The sequence below is a fragment of the Cynara cardunculus genome, assembly GCF_001531365.2.
Source record: "Cynara cardunculus var. scolymus isolate 2C chromosome LG 15, CcrdV1, whole genome shotgun sequence".
In the NCBI taxonomy this organism is placed as follows: Eukaryota; Viridiplantae; Streptophyta; class Magnoliopsida; order Asterales; family Asteraceae; genus Cynara; species Cynara cardunculus.
In genome coordinates this window covers 4,488,899-4,507,190 of record NC_037542.1, presented here as the reverse complement: position 1 = coordinate 4,507,190, position 18,292 = coordinate 4,488,899, and the positions used below count along the sequence as shown (strand labels likewise).

General features: G+C 31.8%; 1 protein-coding gene across 1 annotated transcript; it reads left to right on the top strand.

Annotated features, from left to right (window-relative positions):
* Positions 1–2,828: 2,828 nt before the first annotated feature.
* On the top strand, positions 2,829–6,812 carry LOC112527782 (heat stress transcription factor A-1-like). The gene is made up of 3 exons (XM_025138583.1): positions 2,829–3,217; positions 5,058–6,215; positions 6,618–6,812. Exons 1-2 carry the CDS (start codon positions 2,996–2,998, stop codon positions 5,838–5,840), a joined length of 1,005 nt encoding a protein of 334 aa, XP_024994351.1. The 5' UTR covers positions 2,829–2,995; the 3' UTR covers positions 5,841–6,215; positions 6,618–6,812.
* The last annotated feature ends 11,480 nt before the right edge of the window (positions 6,813–18,292 follow it).

Below are 18,292 nucleotides of genomic sequence, written 5' to 3'. Positions count from 1 at the left end.
TGATAATATCTATGATTAACACCCTCCACAATAAAAATGATTAATCAACCTCTCATAATTACAAAAAAATGAACAAAATGAAAAATTATGATTGGTTGAATGCGGTTTGCACGGTTTGTACAAATTGAGTGGTTTGCATTTGATCGCTCCCCTATATATATATTGGCACAAATGTTTGGAAAATTCATATTTTGAAGTATTTGGATTTTTAAAAGGTAAATCCTACATATTATGATTTTTTGTCGATTTAAAACCATTTAAAATGTTATGATTGAGATTTATCCAACTTTAGGTTGTCCTTTGCTTACTTGAATAAACAATACTCATAACTAAGTCTATGTGAAACTTTGAAGATACAAATCATGTGAATACGATTTTATTAATTTTTATAAATTATGGTGATTATTGGGTATTATCACACTTTTGGATGCATTTGATTTCACAAAAGCACCCGAAAAATGCATGGTATTGAGTTCTTTGGACATTTTAAGGACCAAATCATATGATCTTTATCTTGAGACGATTTATCCGAAAACCAGATGATATATATATATATATATATATATATATATATATTTGACTGTTCTTATTTATGTGTGCAAGAGTGCCTAAACATTGAGTGACTAATTCCTATTAGCGTATATGGTTTTTTTTTATTACAGAGATTTTATAAGTTGAGGATTTCGGCAAGTTTTGCAAAAAATTTCCAACCCTGATTGTTGAACAATTATATCTGAATACTAAAGTGCATATTTTGTATAATATTTGGTGGTTTGCCCAATTTTCGAGTGTTCATTGTTACTTTTCAGAGCAAAATGAGAACCACACGGTTCTGACTTATCAAAATTCAGGTTCACATTTTCAAAGATTTCACTAAACCTAGCCACTCACTATCGTCCCACGTTGTCGTTCTTCATATCGCCTATCACACTATTGGCCTCTGCCGTCGATCTCCCTCTTTTTGATATATTTTTAAGAGGTTACAAGTAGTTTTATTTTAAGACATTTCTAGTCGGTTACAAATAGGTTTTTTTTTTGGTTTAAAATTATGTAAGTAACTAACTTTTAAAAGTTCGATAATTTATTTTATTGAAAAAAAGTATATAAGAACTTAATCATTCAAAATGAGAAAATTTAATGATTTTTTCGTTTAAAAAAAATACTTTAAGAACTTAATTATTCAAAATGAAAAAATCTAATTATCTTTTTAAAAGTAATTTAAAAACTTAACCCTTTAAAATAAGATAATTTGTTGGGTTTTTAAGGTGCATTTGGTATGCAGACTGAGTAGGACGGGACGAGACAAAAATAAATAGTCTCATGTTTAGTGTGCCATGAGACAAAAATGAGATGAGACAACATGAGACAAAAATAAGATTGAGTGAGACTATTCTTAAGTTTTTTGTTCCACCAAAAAAGACAGAACAACATTCGACTAAATTTGAGATTATAATATTACTCTTATTATTTGGTATTAAAATACAAACCTAATTTAATTGCATCCTTTTTCTTCTCTTCCACAACTTCCATTCTCGATTCCAGTCTTCATTCTTGAAATGTTAATCTTTTGACAATGACGTGACAAATATTATTTACAATTATTGTGTTTAAACTTTTTAAATTATATGTGTATTTCAAATTTATGGTATGACAAATGTTATTTATATGTGGTATTGGAATGTTAAAAAAAGTATTGATATCATAGATTAAATAATTTAAATATTTTTTAGTTGATTTGTTGTTATTTACAATTATAATATAATATAAAATAACAATGAACAACATTTAAGAGTAATATGATCATTTTAACAGTCTTGTCCTATCCTGTCCTAGTCGTACCAAACATAGGACATATAATTAGTCATGTTTTATCCCGTCCTGTTCTGTCCCTTTCAGTCTGCATACCAAACACTAAGGTGGTGTTTGTTTTTTTTATTATTTAAAAAGCTCTTATTTTACCACTTATGTCTGATTCGGTTAGACATAAGGCAATTCAGACCGTTTGTTTTTCTTTTTCTTTCATAGCCACTTATCCCTTATTTTCCTCTTAAAAATTAAGTGATAACCTAGCCACTTATTTTTCTTTTAATCCTGAAGACTATCTAGAGAACCGATTTTTTACTTCATCATTCGATCGACTTCACTCTCTCAATCGATCGACTTCACTCTCTCAATCGATCGACTTCACCCTCCTTACCGTCTCAATCGATCTACTTCACCCTCCATCGCCTCTGGTGGCTTTAAATTGACCCAAATCAGATCCAAATCAAGAGGGTTTTCTTCTCTGTGGGTTTTCGCCACTGTGTGTTTTCGTTCCTGTGCAAACCAGTAATCATGCACCTTTATCCTCGTGAATCAAGGTATTTTCGTCCCTGTAGTTTTCGTCATGATGGAGATTTGCTTCGATTTTTAGAGGTGGATTCGGGCGTTGGATTTTAGAGGAGTGGTGGTGGACGGTGGTGGGATGAGGGTGAAGATTGATGATGAAAGACTTGATCCAGAGGAGAGAAAGAATTAAAAGAATCTTGGAAACATAAACATAAGGGAAATCAGAAATTATACATATTCATATGTTTTGTTGGTTATAAAAACAAACTATTGATTCAGATTTGAAACTCCAGACGTTTGTCAGTTTACAAAAACAAACAGTCTGACTAATTTAGATTTCAGACTTCAACACCGCTTCTTAAAAATCAAAAATAAAATCAGACTTCAAAACCTCTATAAAAAAAAAAAAAAAAAAAAACAACCACGTAAAAAAAATCCTTCTTTCACTAAGATATTTTTGTCCTTTCATTAATCAAAAAGCGAAAAGAAACAGGAGATATTTGTCTCTCCATGGCGGTGCCCCTGCAACTTCCTTCCAGTCAAAGTCTCCTCGATTCTCCCCTTTATTAGGGTTTCAGTTTCAGTTTCAGTTTCCCTGCACATTATATTGCAAATTCATTGGAAAATCTGTGGACGACGCTACACCGCAATTCTTGAATATTCAACTATGGTGAAGAAATCGACGGAGAATGGTGGATTACTGATTCCGCCATTTTTGCTGAAATGTTATGAGATGGTCGATGATCCTTCCACCGATGCTTTGATTTCATGGAGTCTAGCTAATGATAGCTTCATAGTGTGGAATGAAGCGGAATTTACTTCTGAATTGCTTCCTAGATATTTCAAGCACAATACCTTTGCCAGCTTCCAACGCCAACTCAATATCTACGTGAGCTTTTTATATTCTTCGCCCAATTTTGTTATTTCTCGATTGTTTTGCTTGATACTTTTTTATGACGTGTTACGTGAATCGATTCTAGTTCTACTATCCGTTTTATGTAAAATTTTCTTACGTTGATTGTCTATGATAGTATTATTCTTCTTTCAAATTGATTCATATATAAATAGATTTCACGTTGCTTAAGCTGCCTTTCGTTAGTTGTTTAAGTGGATTCATAAAGCATATAGCGTCGTTTACATATATGTGGTTATATTAGTTGACATTTTAACTTCTGCTGCATATGGTTTGCATCTCAGCGTAATGTTCTTGGTTGAAACTGAAATCTCTAATTCTCTTTTTTCTTTTCTGGAATGTGATCCTTTTTGGTTGATTTCTGCTAATTTTTAGAAGACAAAACATTAAGAACTGGAGTCTGCAGGATTTGTTAATGTTGCATTTGTAGAGAGGTGATTTCTTTTTGTAGAACTGGTATTGGGAATGCTTTTAAATGACATTAAAGATAGGGTCTTTCTTTCTGGTAATTTTTTTTTGTTAGTGTTATCAAGTTAATAGACATAGAAGAGACTATTCCATGATCTATGGCTAAAGCTATGGTAATTTAGCACCGATAGTTGATAAGATTTTGTTGGAATCATAGAGATTCTAGATGGAAATACTGTGGGCAAGGTAAGTTTTGTAGAAACCGGCTATAACATTTTCATGAGACAAATATGTTGATGTTCCTGTGCCAATACTGTCTGCATTTGGTATGATCAAGAGTTTTTCTGCTTGAGGCTCATGGATTGTCATAACTGACTTCTCTTTCTCGTTGTAAAAGATGTAATCATACAACAGTGATTGCATTGTATTCTTGAAATCTTGCATACAAGATATGTAAAGTTGTGTAAGATTGATGGGCTTTTGTCAATTGAGCTATGATTTTTTAGGGCTGCAAAAGGAACCGAATGCTTAATGAAATGTTTGTGAACTGTTTGACAGGAAGTTCGTGCTTTTAATAAATGAACAAATATGAACATGGTTTTTAATTGTTAGTTAGAAAATGAAAACGAACAAGATCATGAACGTTCTGTAATCTATTTGTTTTATGTACATATATATTAAAAATAATATAAATATAAATACTTTGAAGCTAAAACCGTAGCCGCATCCCACTTCTCTCCTGTCTTCTACATTCCACAATCCACACTTTTGGGCCACGAATTCTTCCTTTGGCAATTTGGGGAACTCCTACACCGGGTAGCAAATTAGTTTGTTACTTCTCATTCTTATAATAGTTACTATGTTGTTTACCAATAGTCTCATGATTGATGGTGATTGTGATTTTGTGATCTTTTATGTTTTTGTTTTGCATCTTAACAAACTATGATAGATGAACTCGAACAAACTTATTTTCTTAATGAACGAACATGAACTAGAAAACTTATTTGTTCATGTGTTTGTGGTTCGGTTAAAGTTAAATTAGCGAACATGAACTATTCTCTTTTAAGCTTCGTCGCCTCGTTTGCAGCATAATGATTTCAAGTGGCTAATGTACAATTGCGTAGGCTTGGTGGGTTTCTTTCGACCGTATTTTTTCTTGGGAACAAACCTCTAACTTTTTGTTCTATCTATGTGCAAATTGCCTTTTGCTGTAAGTTTTTATTGTTCAATACATGTTATCCATACTGTTTTTATGATAATGATATCAAAGGTATTTCTTCAGCATAAGTGTCTGATAAGGTGGGTATTGATTGCTTACTATGGTGATTTTCTGATTTTTGTGCAAGTTATCTTTGAAGAACAGAACTAGAGTTCGTTGCTAATGATCTCTAACTCAAAATTTCTTCAGGGATTTAGAAAAAATGATACAGATAGATGGGAATTCGCGAACGACGGATTCATCAAAGACCAAAAGCATTTGCTGATGTCAATCAACAGGAAGAAAGCATCACCGGTGACTGCTCAGCAAAACGTTACTAAGCCAAAGATGATAAATGTCAGTGCCAATGAAGGAAACAAGTATGCCGGCCTATGGAAGGAAGTCGAGAGTCTAAAGACTGATAAGAATACGTTGATGCAGGAGCTCGTAAAACAGAGGCAACACCAGAAAACTTCACAAGCCAAGATGTTGGTTCTTCGAGAACAACTTAAAGGAATGGAACAAAACCAGCAACAAATGCTGTCATTTATAGTTGTAGCCATGCAAAGCCCTGGTTTTTTGGCTAAACCAATAGAAAATAACAGGCTCAAGTCTGAACCCATTAGCAAGACCATACTAAAACCGAACGAACCAATAGGTCTACCTTGCGAAGGTGCAATTGTGAAATATCAGCCACCATCTGAAGAACCTGACTCAAATTCTCAAGATTCTGTCGAATTGGATCTTACTTCTGATGAAGTTGAAGATCTTTTTGAGAATATGGATCTTATGTCTGGATTGCCATTGAACGAAAGGACGGTTTCGACGGAAAACTATGATCCCTTTATCTTTCACGATCTGTCTGATGGTGATAATATGTTGGATCAGCTGTTATCATTCTCAGAGAATAAGACCACCAAGCTTCACAGTGATAATCTCACCAGCACTGGATATGGTTCTGATGGAATTGGTTCTCTTGGTTCCATTTTTTGATGGAATGATTTGAGAAATATCCGACTACGATGTTGAGATCGCCAAACAACGGGATTTATAATTTCCTGAAAGAAAGATGACGGATATCGTTTTCCGCTAGAGAGAGTCATGATGCTTTATGATCCAACTCAATTGCTTCTTCTATCTTTGGTATTGAAATTAATCTTGCACTATTCAGCTCTTGATATTCATCTGGGCAAGGTTTTCTTTCTTCAGCTTCTTTTTCTTGCCAATTTAGGGGATGTTACAAAACACTTTTGGCTTGATCTTACTGGGTAAATAAATACTTAATGCTTCTTATTGGGTAAGAGAAGCTTTATGTAGTCAGATATGATGGTCTTTACCAACGATTTTAGAGACCGAGAATCTTATCCGGTAAGACACGTTTATATTATTCTATTTTGATTACCTTGTAAAACGTGACAGTGATGACCCTTACATGGACAAAAAATGCGATTTTCGTCTCTATTAGAATTACTTCGTCCCTGTGGCTTTACAATTCATTGGATTTTCTTTTCGTGCCTGTGGTAAACCACTCATCGTTGTGTTTATCCCTAATACCTAAGGATAAACCATCGATGGAGTTAGCTTCAGGGGCGGAAACAACAATGAAATGCTAGCCACAGAGGGGCGAAACCTGTAATATTGAAAGCATCAGGCAGAAAGTCGTAATTTTTAACAAATAACGGACAAAAATCGTAGATTGTTATTTATAACTATTATAGTGTAATCAAACCCTTTACTGATACTTTATTGTATTTGTCCATTGCTTAACAGATGCATCACTGTCCATCATCTGAAGAAAAATCGAGGGTAAATTTGCTTTTCTTGAATCAGAATTTCTTAACGAGTATAGGTTATGATTGCTATTTCAAAAAGGTACATTTCCCCTCATGCATAGAAGGGGTTTGCAACATTTAAGTGGTTTTTTCTTTTGTAATGCCAAACACTTACCAGTAAGATTTAACACCATCATTTGGTTACCGGGTAAGGTTTTAATCCACTAAAACAATATTGTATGCAACAATTTACCTGGTAAGCGCTTACCATGATAAGAGTCGGTCGCCTTCACTTACCGGGTAAGACTCTTGGTCCTTGTCTTGTTCTTACTAGGTAAGATTCTTAGTCCTTATCATATTCATCCTGTAAGGTAATGTGACTTAGCAAGCGCTTACCCGGGTAAGCATTTGATTAACGGCCGCTCAGTATAGTGACACCACCCATAGGCTGCAACTACTTTTGTTAATTTAAGGCAATACACAAAAATTGAACAAAGTTGCATCTTTAATGCCTTTAATTTTTATTTTTTAATTGTGCGAGTCAATTTAGCAATGGCCTGTGCATCCTTTGTGTTTGAGATTGAAAATATACATGGATAGGGTGCTGATGAGCTTTGATGTTTAGGGGTGGCAAAAAAACCTGTACTCCGGTTGGAAACCGACATTTGAACTCGGCCTGACTGGGAGACCTCGAATTTGTTAATTAGGGATGGGGATACCTCGGCACCCGAGTATTTAATAATAAGTTTTTATGTATAGTATATAAGACGAAAGATCATGTAAGAATTAATAGTAGTTAAGGTGAAAAGTGTAAGAAGTGATTTGGACCATTGATCACTTTGAATCTCATACCAATCCATGAATTGCCTTTTAGAAGAGAATTGATTTGATGCTTCTAGTGGAACTCTTCAATTATGATTGATCCAAGGATGTAAATCCATTCTTAACCTTCTCAATGTTTTCACAATTCTCATTCTCATCGGAACCCAATCCTAGTATATACATATATATACACATATATGTACACATATACATACACACACACACATATATATATATATATATATAATATAATTAAAATGACAAACCTAAGGAATATATATAACACATAAATATAGGAATATACTACAAATTTGGTTCTTGTGGTTTGTCGAAAATAACACTTTTTGTTTATTCAGTTTTGAAATCACAAGATGGTTGAGGTCTCCTTTCATGTTCTCAACATTTTTGGTTTTTCTCATCTGAACCCTGTGTATGTGTGTGTATACTAGTTGTGTACCCGCGCAATGCAGCGAGAGCTATGAATTATAACGATTTTGAAGTTTCATTGGTTTTATAAGATAAGATTTAACGATGATATAAGTTACATTTGGTCTTTACATATTAATACAATTTGAATAAATAAGAGTTATGGTTCTAATTACTGACTATCGATGAAAAAAATTGTATGATAGTTTAAAATCCAATATATTTAAAATCCAACATATTTAAACAACTCTACAAATGTATTCGATTTACACCAAGAGCAAAGAACCAAGAAACTGAGTTTTAAGATAAACACTCAAAACCAATAAAAAAACTATAAATTTGATAGATCATAAGCCATGAAAAAACAAAAAAGATGAGTTTCTAATGAAATTTCAACTGCTTACCTTCTTTCTTGTGCAGAAACTCAGATTAAAGTTGAATTAATATATATATATATATATATATATTTCAAAAAAACCCAAGAACATATTAATTCAAAACATATTATACAGTGCAATTTGGACAGCCTAACCCTAAAATATATAACATATATATAAATAAATAACTATAAAAGTATAAATTGAAAATATTAAAAATATTTTTTCACATTATATATAATATATAATAATATAAGTCAAAAACTATTCAATATTGGACTCATTTCGAAGGTATTAACGGGACGATTATAATGGTATAACTTGTTAAAATAAAAATGTATTTTTTAAACATGTTTTACTTGATATACAATTATGTATGTTAATTTGATAAATGTTTAAAATAAAACACTTATAAGTAAAGGACGTAAAATAAATAAATAAATTAATTATATGGGTATAAAGTGTAAATTTAAAATTATAATTTTAAAGAAATCGGTTGTAAGAGAGTGAGTGCATGTGAGAGGGTGAATGTATGTGAGGAGATGAAGGGGGTGAAAAAGTGAAAAAGTAAAAAAGTGAGTATAAAGGGTATTTTGGTAATTTAGTATTTTAAAACTTTAAGACTTTTGCTAAATTTACTTAATAAGATAGTATAAATATAATGTTAGGTTTAAATGAGAAGCACAAAAAATATTAAGAATTAGAGAAACAATCTCAACGTCTGTATTAGCGTTTTGATTTTCAAGAGTTCTTTTACTAATTTATCTTCTATTTTTACAATAACGTTTTTTGAGAATTGATAACCATCAATTTTGATCCAATTTTCCACCATGAAATCATTGAATACTTTACAATTTGGAAATTGAATTAAATCTTATATGCGAACACGGCCATTGATATTCTCATTGATCATTTGAAATGTAACTAAAACGCAAAAGGTCCAATAAATCATCGTCGGACGATGATAATTATTTGTATATTGGTTCATATGTAAACTTGTGAAACTTAATATAGATATATATTTGAATTTTAAACATAACTTATACATGAATCAACTTATAACTTAGATTTATGTCAAATTGTAAATAGTAAAATAAATTTGCATGTGAATCGGTTTAAATTTGATTATAACCCAAGTCCATATGTAAATCAATCTCTCTCACTCACTCTCTCTCTCTCTCTCACTCTCTCTCTCTCTCTCACACATACATATATATATATATATATATATATTTAACCAAAATTATTGTGTTAACTTTGTTAACCAAACTCAATCAATAAAAATCCATCTTTTATCTAGGTTCATAACCATCTCATAATTTAATGACAAGGTTAAATATGTAATTTTAGTTTGTATGTAACTCCCATATTATTAATTGAGAGTTACAAAATCAAAAAATCGCATAATTGTTGCTGATTTACTATTGATCTTGCTTTTCTATAATATTGATTTATCTATCTATAATGTTTTTGAATTTGTGATTGTTAAATGAGACATAATAGTAAAGTTTTCGATATCGTTCAAGCTAATATGGATAAACCAATTGGAAAACAACTCGACAACAATGAGAAGGTTAAAATGGTTTACGATGATAATCGGACTTCGAGTTTCGGAAGTGAAGAAAATAATCAAAGCGTTTGTATTGGTAATCGATTAATATGTTATTGTATTTGTTTTAATCGAAATTATGTTGATTATGACGTTTTTTTATAGTTCATATTGTGTTGGTAGTTTTTTCTTTAATTATTACTACGAGCACAATTCATATGTTCAAATGGAATGAGTTCATCGTCAACTTAATTTGTTATGCAATCCAATTCTGATAATCATTCGGCTCCATCAGCTACTTGTGATGCTTGACCTGTCATAGACTGCAACTAGTATTAATATACGTTCAGTTGTGTTCATATATGTTCAAGTAGGGACATGAATCAAGACATCTAATGAACTGTGTGTGTTCATATGAATTTTTAATTGAAATTATGTTGATTATGACGTTTTTGTATTTTTTATAGTTCATATTGTGTTGGTAGCTTTTTCTTTAATTATTACTACGAGCTCAATTCATATGTTAAAATGAAATGAGTTCATCGTCAACTTAATTTGTTATGCAATCCAATTATGTTAACCATTCGGCTCCATCAACTGCTTGTGATGCTTAACCTGCCATGCCATAGGCTGCAATTAGTGTTCATATACATTCAGGTGTTTTCATATATGTTCTAGTAGGGACATGAATCAAGACATCTAATATTGAATTTATAATTTTTCTTAATTTATTATTGATTTTGTTTTTTTTTTATAATATTGATTTTTCTATCCATAATGTTTTTGAATATCATATGGGTTGTGTTCTACTAACGAGTAGCGAGGAGCCTAAAGAAAGCACAATTTGTGATTGGTAGAAAAGAACCGGTGGTAAAGTTTTCAGTATCGTTCAAGCTATTATGGATAAACCCATTGTTCATAATGAAGGAACTATTGTTCACAAGTGTTCATATTGTGTTCATATGTACACTAGCTGCATATCTCAACATTGGCTCGCTCTTGAATGTGTTCATAATGAAGGAACTATTGTTCACAAGCTGTTCATATTGTGTTCATATGTACACTAGTTGCATATCTCAACATTGACTCGCTTCTGCATGTGTTCATAATGAATGAATTATTGTTCACAAGTGTTCATATTGTGTTCATATGTACACTAGCTACATATCTCAACATTGCTCGCTCCTGAATGTGTTCATAATGAAGGAGCTATTGTTCACAAGCTGTTCATATTGTGTTCATAATGAAGAAACTATTATTTATTTCCTTTCTTGTAGCAGCTATACTTATTATGTTCATATTGCATTCATAAATGCTATGCAGTCCAAGTTTATATATATGTCAATTTTTGTTCGTATTTGACACAATAGTTCATATATATATATATATATATATATATAGGGTTGGGTTCACGTGAGACCAGCCTGTTTTCGTGAGACCCGTGAGACCACATTTTTACACGTAAACTTCACAGCAAAAACGCTGTGAAGGTTTAAAAAAAGTCGAACCTTCACAGCAAAAACACTGTGAAGGTTTTAAAAAGTTACCTTCACAACATTTTGCTGTGAAGTTTCAAGTGTAAAATGCTGGTCTCACGGGTCTCACGAGTCTCACGAAAACAGGCCGGTCTCACATGATCCCAAGTCTATATATATATATATATATAGATATATATATATATATATATATATATATTTTGAAACTAGAATAAGGACACAAGTTTACTTGGTATAGTTGGTTTGCAAGACTTTTCTTCCATCTCAGACATATATATATATATATATATGTATGTATATATATATATATATATATTTTGAAACTAGAATAAGGACACAAGTTTACTTGGTATTGTTGGTTTGCAAGACTTTTCTTCCATCTCAGACCCTAACTCAGATCCTGTTAGTGTCATTTTCTTAGTTTTTAACTTTTAATTTCAAATTTATTATGTTACTAAAAAAATATGCAATAAAAGACTTGAGTAAATGACCTCACATATGAAAAACAATGAACTAACCAACAACACACCAATGATGATTTTGAGAAAAAATATTTTTATACTTGTTTCTTATAGTTAAATGGTGTCACTATTTGAAAAAAAATTCTGGATTCGTCTATGCTTCTATTGTATGTGAAATATCTATCAAAAAGCAACACCAGATTCTGCATCAGCCTCTCAAATCCACTCCCAAAACCCTAAAGTGAAAAAAAAAAATCAAACTCCTAAAATCATTAACAAACACATATATAGTGTAAATATTGTTATAACCCTATGTGCAGAAAACACACCTTGAAGTACACATGTAGAAAGAAATGAATATACATAAAAAAGAAGGGAGGATCAAGACATATAAATTCAAATATTTTTTTCAAAATTTGATTTTAGTGAATCGATCTGTAAGCGTGAATCAGGAGGAATATTGAGCAGGATAAAGCTGAAAATATAAATGAACAGACTGTAAGAGTTTATCTTAACAACTTGTCATTTACACTGTGATCTCGAAACTCTTTTTTAGGAGAGAAAGGAGATGAAAGGAAAGGAAAGAAAAGAAAAGTAAAGAAATTAAAACCCAAATTACAAAACTACCCAACATTTCATAACAAATAACATATTTGTAAAAATGACAACTTTCCTTTTCTTTTTCCCTTCGTCGAAAAAATGAAAAATTATTTTCTTTCTTTTTTTGCCTTCATTTTCCTAATTTTTCAAGAACACAAATAAAAAAAATTATTTGTCTTTCCTTTCTTTTCCCCCCTATCTTTTCCATCACTTTCTTTACTCCTCAAAATTCGAGAACACAACGTTAAGGTTACATTTTTGAGGTTATAAATAGTGGTGGACCAGAAATTTCTATGAACGTGTGGATCAAAGGTCCTTAAAATTTGTGGTTTGACCTGCGGAAAGGTCAACATAGTTTGACCCACAGAAAAGTCAGTTGTGTCGACTTAGGGAATAAAATACATACTTTTAAATAGAGTCGACTTTGATCTTTAAAATAAATATATGTTGCTTTTAGATGAGATAGAAAATGACGATTTTTAAGATGAATTGGGATTGAGAAGGAAATTAAATCATTAAATATTAATAAAATCACAATGAAAGAAAAATTAATTAAAAGTTGTTTTGGCATACTGGTAGTAATGTAATAATTATACTAGATGTTTAAGTTCGACATTATAACTATATTTTTGTTGTTAATATTTTCAGAATTAACATTGTAGTGACTGAGTTAATGTTATGATTGGCCCTGAATCCTAAACATTAGAAGATAAAAATTTAATCTTTCACCTGAAATAAAATTCGAACTCGTAACCTCTTGTATGTGGAGTGCTAATCCAAGCATCTCACCCGTATTTAATCCATATTATAAATTCGGTTTCAAAGTATTTAATGGCACCTCTAAAAATCAAATGGGTTTGTTAAATATGACTTTTATCTTATCCAATCTTGACATTTATCGATTTTAGTTTCATTTTTATAGGTTGTTGTTATATAAGGGGTTAATTCTGTAGTCATGCAAAGCTGTGTGGTTGATTTGTAGCTGTCAAAGTGTTCAAGGGTAGCAGAGCAATTGTTGATAAAGTTGGAGTGTCAATCTTGTAACTGCTCGATATATATATATATATATATATATATATATATATATAGACACACACACACACACACGAGCTTGTACCGGATAGGAGCTCAGATCGTCAAATTTTGACTCTTCTATATCTTAGAGAGATTTTGAGATTCTTTTTCTTTGAGAGATTTTAGGGTTTCTCCCTGATTCATGTTTCTGTATCTTTAGATTTGTGAATTTGTACAAGGTATCAGAGCTCTCGACGTTATTATCTCTTAGAACGTGGTTCTCCTGGTGGTTGTTCATCTTCTTCGTCGTTCAAATGGACGATTGTTTGTTCTCTCAAGGATTGTTTCTCCAGATCTGTTTGTCCTAATCTGGGTTTTTTGTCTCCGATTTTTCACCTCTTCAAGTAATTTTTCTGTTTTTGGTTCTTTGTTCAGATATGTCTCCCTTGGTTGTTCTTCCTTTCGAAGAACAAACCCTTGCTGTGTTTAGATAAGCGATCTTGTGAGTCTTGTGTTGCTTTTTCCGGCTTGCATGTATTGGTACATTTTGTACATTGTTTTTGTTCTTGGTTTTTTCAAGAACTTATATCTGCCTTTTTCTCTTCTATTTAAGTAAGATTTTTGTTCTTTACTTTTTGGTCAGTATTCAATCTTCTCTCTCTTGTGAGGATTGAATACTTTGATGTTTGGGTAATTCCGTATTTTTTCTTGTTGTTTACTAACTTTTGTTTAAGCTTTCTGTTGTGGTACTGGGGTTACCTTTTGGTATTCTCTCTGTTGCTCTCTGGTTATCGCGATCTCTGTAAGTCTTCTTTCCCTACTCTATCGGTAGCAAGGTCACTAAGTCAGTGCCATTGGCTTATAGGCAGGTTCTTTTTTTGCTTGTAGGTTGTATGTGTGTGGCTGGATAGTTGGTTTGACCTAGCATCTCTGAGTGTTTTAGGAATTCTGCTCTTTGCTATCCTGTCCGCTTCTCGTCTGCTCCTTTTTGTTCTTGTTTGTGTGGCTGGATAGTAGACTTGACCTAGAACCTTGAGTGTTTTAGGGATCATACTTCGTGCTACCTATTCACCTCTTGTTTGTTGTTTGTTCTCTTTCTTTGTGGCTGGTTCTGGTGATGTCATCGAGATGCAAGGAATATCCCATATTGCAATACTAGACTTTAGGGATCCCTTGTATTTGCATCCCAGTGACACCAGTGGAACCCCCATTTTAAATCTCACATTAAATGGAACTGGCAATTATAGAATATGGGCTTGTGCTATGATCTTGGCTCTTGAAATCAAGAACAAACTTGGGTTTATTGACCAAACAATGATCTCGTTCTTCAAAGACAACGAGACAAATGTAATTCTGTTGTCCTAAGTTGGATTCTAAGTTCTGTCACTGAGTATCTATTCTTGGGACAAGTTTTCTCAAAAGATTCCTTCAAGGTTTAGGAGGAATTGAAAGAAACCTATATTAAGGTTGATGGATCTGTCAATTTTAATCTTTACCAAAAACTCAATTGTTTAAATCAAAATGGGCCTTCTGTTTCTGAATTTATCACAAGCTTAATTCCTTACAGAAACATTTTGATGCTCTTATTAATAAAACTCATACAATTTTTAATGGGTCTTGATAATGTTTATCAACCTATTAGGAGTAACATTCTTTCAAGGGCCCTTCCTTTTGTTAAAACTGCCTTTTCTTTTATATCTAGGGAAGAGTCCCATCTTGGGGGTTCTTGTATGTCTTTTGGAAATAAAAGCCAAAATTCTGCCTTTTTAGCAAAGTTAGTGAAAACAAGAAAAGGAAAGGTAGACAGTTAAATTTGCTATGTAAGCATTGTGGTATTTCCGGGCACACCAATTGAAAGATGTTTCAAACTTATTGGCTTCACAAAAGATTTTCAAAATAGACCACCTAGACCCTCAAATCAAGGTTTTATATCCTTGTCTAGTAATGCCTATGTAACCCTTGGAAGTGAAAAAAATTCCTCAACAGCCCACCTCTCCTTTTTCTGAAGAACAAGTAGCCAAATTTCTTGTCCTATTGAATCAAAAGAACACTTCTGAAGAGCAAGTATCTGAGCGTTAATGATCTTAAAGGCCTTGATAGAGGCTTTGAACCATCCTTCAATGGTAGCCTTCTTAGCTTGAGTTCAACAATTGCTTGCTCACGCTCAACGATAGCCTACTCAAGTTTGATGCTAATGGTCTGGTTTACAATGACCTGATCCTTAAGATTTTTCTCAATCTTGGTCAGCTCTTTGATCTTTGAATGACATCTCTCTAATTGTTTTTGAATATCAAGATTAAGCTTTTTAGCTTTCGATTTTCCATTCAGAGCATTGTAAAGGTCAACTGTCAACGTATCTAGTGCAAATATATCAGAGGAAGAAGAAGAAGGTTCATTCAGGTTACATACTTGAGTAGAGGTTGATGACGAGGGATCACTGGAGGATGATGTCTCAGATGGTTCATCTTTGACATCCTTGGCCATGAGAGAGAGGTAGGTCGTGTCTTCCTCATCAAAGGATGATTCATCAGAAGAATCAACCCAGTCATGATCTTCAGCGATAAGACCTTTGCCTTTACGCTGAAGATTCTTCATCTTCTTGTACTTCTCTTTCAGTTTCAGGTACTTGTCCTTTTGAGGTCTAAAGGAGGATGGGAGGTTGGAAGATGGTATCCTAGATTTCTTTGACCTGCATTCACTAGCAAAGTTACCCTTGGCTTGATAGTTGTAGCAACTAGCTGAAGCCTTGTCAATGGGGTTAGACTTTGGCTTTTCAAATATGGTCAGGGAAGGAGATTTGCGATAGTTGATTTTTCTTGTGAACCTCCTGCAAGAGTTAGTTAGAAGGGCCAACTACTCATCAAACTCTAAAAGATCAACGTCTGTCAAGTTCTCAAAGTTAGAAGGAACTAACTCAGTGATGAGAAACAAAAGAGGAGGGAGTAGAAGAAATAGAAGGGTCAGCTGAAGGACTATCAAAGATCAAAGCAAACAAAGAGCTTTTCATTTCCCTGGAGTCTTTTAGAAGATTCTTCTTCAGTTGACAGAATTGCTCATGATTAAACAATATCCTATAAAGAAGATGAGAGAAAGAGAGGACATGTCCTTGGACATCTTGAGACACATGGTATAATTATGTCATCCTTCTGGCAAACATTCAGGAAATTTTGTCAGCGTCTCTGAGTTGGAATATTCTCTTCCAACTGTCCTCAAACCAATAAGAAGACAATTAAAACATTGATGTATTTCAGATAAAGATTCAAATTTTCCACAAAGAAAACTTTCATATTGTCTTACTATATTACATTTGTTTGTGTGTTATTGATATATCTCTAGTGCTTTATGAGTACTCACATTTGACATAAATAGATACATGTTCACTAATTTCATGAATCACTCAAAATGGTAAAACACAAACTAAGGGGAAAACTCAAACCTGAAGATCAGATGAAGATTCAGAGGGTTCGATTCTTTTGTTTTTTGAAAAAGATAAAAAGCCTTCAACAAAAATAAAATAATGCAACTACAAACTTAAAAACCTGCTTGAAGTATGGAGATTGCAAGCAAAGCCGATGAAACTTCTAAGATTAATTTGTTCATATTTAGACCATCTTCAACCTTAACACTAAAAAGAAAACCAAAAATACCAAAATTAATGGATCCATTAACAAAAGTAAGAAAAACTCAACTCCAACCACAATTAAAAAACATCAAATTTGTAGAACTCATATTAAAATAATATATTTTATTTATTATTAAAATATTTTTAATAACAATAATTATAATTTGCAAATACATTTTATAATAACAAATAATATATATATATATATATATGTGTGTGTGTGTGTGTATGTATTAATTTAAAATTTAACTTTTCAAATATATATATATTTTAAATAATAAATATAAAAAATAAATATTTGTCTTATTTATAATCTATATCTATACTATATATAAGCACGTAAAACAGTTAATGCTGAAAATTAAGAGGTACTACCCCTTATACTTAATGTACTACTTTGGACGCTATACAACCTCCTACGATCCCCATTGTTATAAAAATCAAATTATTTTTAATTTTTGTGTTATATTTTATACCCTTATAATTATTTATTTAATTTAATTTAATTTATGTCTCTTTCTTTTTCATTTTCCATTTTACACTCTTATCATATTATCATACATAATCATATATTAACTAAAATATATTAAAAAAATATGTTTTTTTTTACAAATTATACCATTATAATCGTCTCATCAATGCCTTCAGAATGAGCCCAATATTGAATATTTTTCGATTTAATCATATTATTAAATAACATAAATACGTAGTGAATCATTTTTAAAACTTTTAGTTTATACCTTACTGTTATCGTATTTAATTTGTTTTATAATTATTATTTTTTTCATTTATGTAGTTGACTATTGTTGACTTTTGGTGAAATTAAGCCATTAATTGGATATTATGATATGAAATGTGTAAGTCTTTAGTCAAGAGTTATCAGTAGTCGATAAGTCTTCATGAGACTTACAATGGATGCATATCTACTTACAAATTTATTTTCGAGCATTATTTGATTTGTATGGTGATGTGTACATATGTATAATTTATTTTTCATCGGTGATACCTCTTTTTTTAGTAGTGCCTTAGAGCCAGAATTGTGTTGAGACCCTTCATAATAGTTGTGGTAGACACCTAAACATTGTTTGACAAACATAAACTAGCTTATATTTTTAGGTACATGTTTGGATGAACATAAACTAACTTATGAAAACGCTAATTGGAGTAGCTTATAAGGAGATTTTTGTCACTTTTTCCAATTATAACACTCATTAATATTAACTATAAATGAATTTTAATAAATATAAATTATTAATAAATAAAAATAAAAATTAGTTATTACTAATATTAATAAATATTAATTAAT

Excerpts from the sequence above, each read along its gene's own strand:
- LOC112527782 (XM_025138583.1), top strand. The coding sequence starts at position 2,996 with ATGGTGAAGAAATCGACGGAGAATGGTGGATTACTGATTCCGCCATTT. Across the intron at positions 3,218-5,057 it reads AACGCCAACTCAATATCTAC|GGATTTAGAAAAAATGATAC; the intron begins GTGAGCTTTTTA and ends AAATTTCTTCAG.